Raw genomic sequence first — 8,453 nt, 5'->3', positions numbered from 1 at the left:
ACTTTTTTGATATGACTATTTTTAGATATGAAATGACATATATGCCACTGGTTGTCCTCCAACTCATATTTTTATATAGTAGAAAAAACTATATAAATATACATCTTTAAGTTATACTTATTACATAATATTCCATTTAACAAACATAATTATAAATATCTCAAACTAATTACATAAAATCCCATCTTTTATACTTTCCCTCTCTAAAAATCTCATACATATCAAACACATAATTTTGCCATAACTAATGCTCCTTAATTTTAGCCTACAACCAAGCAATTCATTATGTGGAGGTTTCAAGATTTCAAATTTCAAACATTAACTTATCAAAGTGCTCGACTTCATTATCTTCTTTTATTACTTTGGAGGTTTTTTTTTTTCAACTTTTCAAAGTCAGATTTTTTCGATTACCATTATTGCATATTTGTAGTTCTTAAAATCTAAGCTTTTGTAATGACATTTCAGTATGGAATTTGCTTTATTTTGTAATTTTTTTCAATTTTTCTAGTTCAAAGTTTTTGGGGGGTTTTGCTTATTTTTTTTCAACTTTTCTAGAAAATTCGTTGTTGGATTTGTTCCTGACACGTTTGATAATAAGGGTCCCAATTTTGCAGAGAACATATTGAAACACCGAAACGACCTAATCAAAATGAATAAATTGAGGGAAGTTGGTGGTACAAATTTCAAAAATACCACTACAAAATCTGCACGTAAGAAAAAAATTGATGAATCAGGATGACCGCGTCTTCCAAAGGTATAATGAATTTTTTTTTTCTTTCTAATTGTGGTTTCTCATACATTGTTATACATAACTTTGTAATGTATAGTGTTAAAGCCTTTTTTGTTATACATATGTTACTTCAATCCTCATACATTACTAAGCAATGTTTGAAGACGTGGTTAAATTCTGTTGTTTGTTCAATTAAACCCTTATACATTACTAAGCAATGTATGAGTACGTGGTTGATATCTGCTGTTTGTTCATTTTTATACATATCAAGTTGTGTATAAAAAAACATTATTCTTAAGTTAGCATGAATTGTTCTGTTTTTATTTACTATACATTGATATACATATCAAGTCATAGTTCTTATATTTTTTAAACTTACATACATTACTATACAATGCTTACTACAACATAATACATATATTATTTTGAATATGTTAACATTATATATTAACATGGTAACCTTATATATATGAATGTTATGTATAAGGTTAAAGTAATATGCAGTTTTTATTGAACTTGCACATATCCAGTTGTGTATAAGAAAGTATTACACATAAATAGACATGTTTTTTATATTTATTATACACAAACATATGTACATTATGTTTTAGATTTTTGGATATATGCAGGTATTTTTTAGCTTATACATTGCAGGTTTTGTATGTTAAAGTCAAGTTCCCCTCAAAGACAAGTTCTCTGAAATTCATGGAGTGTCTTTAAGGAAATAATTCCCCTCAAGTACCCGAGGTTGTGGAATTTTTCTCCTAGGATAAAATAAATTTACAACTAGAATGTAGTGGTACCTCAAAATTTTTGGTTTTCTTTGAACTCACTCAACGGGAGATGATCACACGGAGTTTTTAGAAGCAAGAGAATATTTTTCTTATGCAGAAATTTTTCATACTAAACCTGTGGAAAACATGCAGGTTTATATAGCCATAAAGTGCCTCTTCCGAAAGGTGGCAATGGTTCATCTGAAAAGGTGTATCCTTTAGAAGAGTCGTGTTTGTTTATTTGAAACATTATGTCTTTTTCCTGAACAGATACAATTATCCAAACAGTCACTCTTTTTTCAGAAAAATGTGTCTTTTTCTCAAAAAGTTGTGTCCCTCCATTTTTCATTCATACCAATTGAACCCAATAACCCCCCACATAAATGGAAATGACTATTCTTTGTAAAACTTTACGGAAAAGTATGTGATCATCAAGCAAAGACTGATGTGATCATCAAGCAAAGACTGATTGTATATGGATAAGTAGGTTTTCCTTTGAACTTTCCGTAGTGAACATGCATTGGATGCACTCGGTCAATCGGTAGATTTGATATCTTTGAACTGTCGAGCTTTAATGTACACCTAGACAACACATGTTACACAACCAGCCTTTTACCATTTATGGTTCTCATGGTTTTGTTCGTTTCAGACATGAACACGTCCTGGTCTCATGAGAGCTTAGAGAATAGGCCTTCACTAACATTCTCCTTAAAGCGTCTTCATCTTCGCTCTCACATTGGTGATTTCTAAATGTTCAATCCTGTAGATTAAAATATTTGGTCAAATCTGCCAAATTTAGCTAATCATTAAAAGACTTCACACCATAAGTCTTATCCTTGTTTACTAAACATTGTCTACATTATTAGAATGGGTTGGATATATTGACAATGTTGAACCTATCAGACACAACTTTGTTTGATCTTTTTGAACCTTGCTCTTGGGATTTCCAATCTGCTAGGTAGAGTTACCGTCATGCTGACTTGTCCTTGGACGTAAACCCATTACCTTGGATGTCCTCTCAACTCTTTCTCTAGACAGGACTTTTGTAAGTGGATCCGACACATTATCCTTTGACTTTACATAATCAACAGTTATAATTCCACTATAGAGAAGTTCTCTAACAGTATTATGTCTTCATCTTATGTGATGAGATTTACCGTTGTACATCATGCTCCCTGCCCTACCTATTGCCGGTTGGAAATCGCAGTGTATACATACTGGTGCCACTAGTTTGGACCAATAAGAAATATCTTCCAAGAAATTCCAATGCCATTCTTCTTCTTCTCCATCTTTATCTAACGCGATGAATTCTGATTTCATCGTAGAGCAAGCAATACATATCTATTTGAATGATTTCCAAGAGAGTACTCCTCCACTTATTGTAAATATGTATCCATTCATGGATCTTACTTCATTTGAATTGGTGATCCAGTTTGCATCACTATATCCTTCAAGTACCGTAGTATATTTATTATAATGCAAAGCATAGTCTTGGGTGTATTTAAGATACCCCAAAACTCTTTTCATTGCCATCCAATAGTTTTGTTGGGATTACTCGTGTACCGACTCAACTTACTAGTAGCGCATGTTATGTATGGTCATGTACAATTCATTATATACATTAAACATCCAATATTCTTACGTACTTCAATTGTGAGTCACTTTCGTTTTCATTTTTTTAAAGTGTGAAGCTCACATCCAATGGAGTCTTGGCAATACCGAATTCTAAATACTTGGATTTGTCAAGTACTTTTTTGATATAATGAGATTGCGATAATACCACCCCTTGTGGAGTTCTATGGATTCTTATTCCTAAGATCACATCGGCAACTCCAAGATCTTTCATATCGAACTTGATTTTGAGCATTTGCTTTATGGCCTTTATGTCAGAAATGTCTCTACTGATGATCAACATATCATCTACATATAAACAAGCAATGACTTGGTGATTTAGAGTGTCTTTAATGTAGATTCACTTATCATATTCATTTATCTTAAACCCATTTGTCAACATAGTTTGTTCAAACTTTGCATGCCATTGTTTAGGTGCTTGTTTTAGTCCATACAGTGACTTTACAAGTTTACACACCTTATTTTCTTTTCCTGGAACCACAAAACCCTTGGGCTATTCCATAGAGATTTCTTCCTCCAATTCTCTATTCGGGAATGTTGTTTTTACATCCATTTGATGGATTTCAAGACCATATACTGCCGCCAAGGCAATTAATATTTGAATCAATGTTATCCTTATTACTGGCGAGTATGTATCAAAGCAATTAAGGCCTTCTTTCTGTTTGAAGCCTTTTACTACAAGTCTTGCCTTGTATTTGTCAATAGTACCATCCGTTTTTATTTTCCTTTCGAAAATTTATTTAGAACCTAAAGGTTTATTTTTCGGAGGAATTTCAACTAACTCCCATGTATGGTTGCTTAAGATTGAATCAATCTCACTATTGACTGCCTCTTTCCAAAAGGATGAGTCTGACGATTACATTGCTTCTTGAAAAGTTTGAGGCTCATTTTCTATGAGAAATGTTATAAAATATGATCCAAACGAAGTTGACGTTGTTTGACGTGTACTATGTCTTGGATTTTCATCATTATGTATATTCTCACTTGATTCATCTCGTGGTCGTTTAGACCCCCAACTGACTGTTCATGTCTAGTTTTATATGGATAAATGTGTTCAAAGAATTCAGCATTATTTGATTCAATTACCATATTTTCATTGATATCTAGATGTTTGGATTTATGAACCAAAAACTGACATGATTTACTACTTTTAGCATATTCCATGAACACGCAGTCTACCGTCTTAGGTCCTATCCTTACTCTTTTAGGCATAGGAACTTGGACCTTCGCTAGACACCCCCATACTTTGAAATATTTTAACTTAGATTTTCTTTCTTTCCATTTTTCATATGGAATTGATTGTGTCTTACTATGGGGAACTCTATTGAGTATTTGGTTAGCCGTAAGGATAGCTTTTCCCCACAAGTTTTGTGATAAATCTAAACTTATTAGTAAGACATTCATCATTTTCTTCAAGGTTTGGTTTTTTCTTTCCGCAATCCCATTAGATTGAGGTGAATACAAGGCTATAGTTTGATGGACAATTACATTCTCTACACATATTTTTACAAAGAGAGATTCATAATCTCCGCCACTATCACTTTTCATCATTTTGATCTTTTTCTCTAACTGATTTTCAACTTCAGTTTTATATTGCCTAAACGTATCTATTGTTTCGTTCTTACTATTTAGCAAATAGACATAACAATATCTAGTGCAATCGTCAATAAAAGTTATAAAATACTTTTTTCCACCATGAGATGGTGTTAACTTCATATCATAATATCAGTGTGCATTAAGTCCAAGGGATTGGAATTTCTTTCAACGGACTTATACGATGCTTAGCATACTTTGATTCCACACACATTTGATATTTTGATTTATTGCACTCAAAGCTTGGCAAAACTTCTAAGTTAATCAGTTTTCGCAATGTTTTGTAATTAACATAGCCTAATCGTTCATGCCATAAATCATAAGACTCAAGCAAGTAAGAAGAAACTGAACTTATATTGATTTCAACATCCATTACATTCATTTTGAATAAGCCCTTATTGAGGTAGCCTTTTCCTATATATACTTATCCTTTACTAAGTATAATTTTTCCAGAAATAAGTACACATTTGAATCCGTTCTTGTCTAGAAGTGATACAGAAATCAAGTTTTTTCTTAACTCCGGTACATACAGGACATTGTTGAGTGTCAACACTTTTCCTGAAGTCTTCTTCAAGCATACTTTTCCTGTTCCTTCTACTTTTGCAGTAGCGGATCCCCTTGAGCCGGAGCAAAATCAGCAAATAACCGGAGTAAAATCAGCAAATAACTCCTTATTAGTGCAAACGTTGTGGGTGGCACCGGAATTCATCCACCATTTGTGAGGATTTCCTACCCAGTTGCATTCAAACAGCATAGCACACAGATTGTCCACTTCTTTCTTAGACTCAGCCATATTTTCTTGGTCTTTTTTCTTGCCTTTCTTTGAAGCACGACAATCTGTAGACTTATGGCTAATATTGTCATAGTTAAAACACTTTCTCTTGAATTTCTTCTTGGATTGATTGTTTTTCTGTCCAGCTTTCTTGCGCTTTTTGGAGTTGTGGTCGTCTTCTACAATATTTGCTCTATTCATTGTAGAATTTCCTCTCGACCTTCTTTCTGCAGCCTTATTTTCTTCTTCAATGCTCAATCTAATGATTATATCTTCGACAGACGTCTCCTTACATTTGTGTTTCAAATAGTTCTTGAAGTCTTGCCATATAGGTGGTAGCTTCTTTATTATTGCTGCTACATAAAACGTTTCATTCACGATCAAACCTATAAGAAAGTTTTTATGAATACTAAGAACATTTTTAAACTGTTCAAAAAGATATTTTTCAAAATCATACCTTCCGTAAGAAGATCATGGATGATCACTTGCAGTTTCTGCTCTTGGGAGACAACCAACTTATTTTCTATCATTTTATATTCTAAGAATCTTTCAATGAAGAACTTTTTAGTTCCTGTATCTTCTGTCTTGTACTTTCGTTCCAGCGCTCACCACAACTCTTTTGTTGTCTTTGTTTCACTATACACATTGTAGAGATCATGTTAGAGACCACTCAAGATGTAGTTCCTGCAAAGGAAACCAGAGTGTTTTCAAGCCTCTACAATCACAAATCGCACTTGTTCTGAGGTTCCCTTGGGCACCTTTGGAGCTTCCTCAATTGTGAACCTTTGAAGACAAAGAGTTGTAAGGTAAAAAAATATTTTTCTGTTGCCACCTTTTGAAGTCAATACCCACTAACTTTTTGGGTTTCTCCGCTGGTGCCATTGCCGGCAGAGCATTTGTACGACTCGTTGTGGCAACACTAGTTGCTGCCACAGTCGTTGCAACATCATGCACTTGACTATCTGTAGTCATTTTCCTGTCACAACAAGACAGTAACTTTAGTATATCAAAATGCTATTAATAAAGTTGCAGTAACTTTAAACACCTCTTGTTTCTAGTTTGACGATGAAGTTTTTACGACTTTCAATCGTCAACCGAGTGATCTTTAACTTGTGATGAAGATTTTATGTCTTTAAATCACTAGTTAAATTCAAACGGAGTAGAAAGCTAAAAGCTTTAATCTTTAGAAATCAAGCAATATAGATTTGAAAAAAAAAACTTTAGTGAAAAGAAAATTTCACCAAACATGCAAAAAAAAAATAAAAAAATTTCCAAAGTTATTTCCTTAAGATTGTTGTTTTTCGGGTACACAAAATCTGTATTTTCGCAACACTACTTCAACACAAGTTCAAGAATAAATCAAGAACACTTATGAAGTTGTCCAACACCTTCAACACAAGATCAAAAATGATCTTTCAAAGAAGTATGTTTTTATTTTCTTAAACTAAAATAGATGAAGCATAAAAAAGCCAAGTTTTCTGAATTCACGGAATGTCCTTAAGGAAATAATTCCCCTCAAGTACCCGAGTTTGCGAAATTTTTCTACCAGGATAAAATGGCTTTACAACCAAAATGTAGTGGTACCTCAAACTTTTTGATTTTCTTCGAACTCACTCAACGGGAGATGATCACACAGAGATTTTAGAAGCAAGAGAATATTTTTCTTATGCAAAAACTTTTCATACTAAACCTGTGGAAAAAATCAGGTTTATATAGCCATAAAGTGCCCCTTCCGAAAGGTGGCAATAGTTCATCTGAAAAGGTGTATCCTTTGGAGGAGTCATGTTTGTTCATTCGAATCATTGTGTCTTTTTTCTAAACAGACACAACTATATGAACAGTCGCTCCTTTTCTAAAACAATGTGTCTTTTCCTCAAAAGGTTGTGTCCCTCCATTTTCCATTCACACCAATTAAACCCAATAGTTTTGGTCCCATGTCCACCAGAGTCATTTTCGTAACTAGACCCGTAACCCAAACTCTTATCCTAGTATTCATTTTTCTTTGCATGTACGGATACGATTTTGGTCCCATGTCCAACAGATTCATTTTCGTAACCAGATCCATAACTTGAACTCTTATCCTCGTATTCATTTTTCTTTGCATGATCAGATATGGTTTTGGTCCCATGTGCATAAGAGTCATTTTCGTAACAAACTCTTATCCTCATATCCACTTTTCTTTGCATTATCGGATACGGTTTTGGTCCCATGTCCACCAGAGTCATTTTTATAACCAGACCCGTAACCCAAATTCTTATCCCCGTATTCACTTTTCTTTGCATGACCGAATACTATTTTGGTTCCATGTCCACCAGAGTCATTTCCGTAACCAGACCCATAATCCGATACAGTTTTAGTTCCATATCCACTAGAGTTATTTCCGTAACCAAACCCATAACCCGAACTATTATCCGCATATTCACTTTTCTTTGCATAACTGGAAACATTTTTGGTCTCATATCTACCAGACTCATAATCTGGTACAGTTTTAGTCCTGTATCCACCAGAGTCATTTCTTAAACCAGACCCATAATATGATACGATTTTTGTCCCATATCCACCAGATTCATTTCCATAACCAGACCCATAACCTAAACTCTTATCCTCATATCCACTTTTCTTTGCATGACCGGATACGATTTTGGTCCCACGTCCATCAGAGTCATTTCCGTAACCAGACCCGTAACTTGAACTCTTATCCTTGTATTTGCTTTTCTTTGCATGACCAGTTACGATTTTGGTCCCATATCCACCGGACCCGTACACATCAGAGTCATGAGTACTATTTTTTCCGTAACTAGACCCGTATCCCGAACTTTCTCATCATAGTCACTTTTCCCATAACTAGATCCATATCCGGATTTGTGCTCATCGTCGTCGTGGCTCTTTCATCCATGTCCATATTTGGGTCCATGTGCCTCTTTGGGATTTCCATATTCGGACCGATTCCCAT

At 34.2% G+C, this 8,453-nt stretch overlaps 1 protein-coding gene across 1 annotated transcript; it reads right to left on the bottom strand.

Annotated features, from left to right (window-relative positions):
* Nucleotides 1-7,639: 7,639 nt before the first annotated feature.
* Nucleotides 7,640-8,385, bottom strand: LOC124891520 (keratin-associated protein 6-2-like; the record flags this gene model as incomplete). Its single annotated transcript, XM_047403242.1, has 2 exons — nt 7,640-8,294; nt 8,339-8,385. Coding segments are annotated over 2 exons (702 nt in total), but the record flags the coding sequence as incomplete, so codon positions are not given.
* Between the last annotated feature and the right edge of the window lie 68 nt (nt 8,386-8,453).

This window comes from Capsicum annuum, unplaced genomic scaffold, assembly GCF_002878395.1.
Source record: "Capsicum annuum cultivar UCD-10X-F1 unplaced genomic scaffold, UCD10Xv1.1 ctg36579, whole genome shotgun sequence".
NCBI classification, from domain to species: domain Eukaryota; kingdom Viridiplantae; phylum Streptophyta; class Magnoliopsida; order Solanales; family Solanaceae; genus Capsicum; species Capsicum annuum.
Note: the sequence above shows the minus strand (reverse complement) of the source record. Positions and strands in the feature narration are given on the sequence as shown.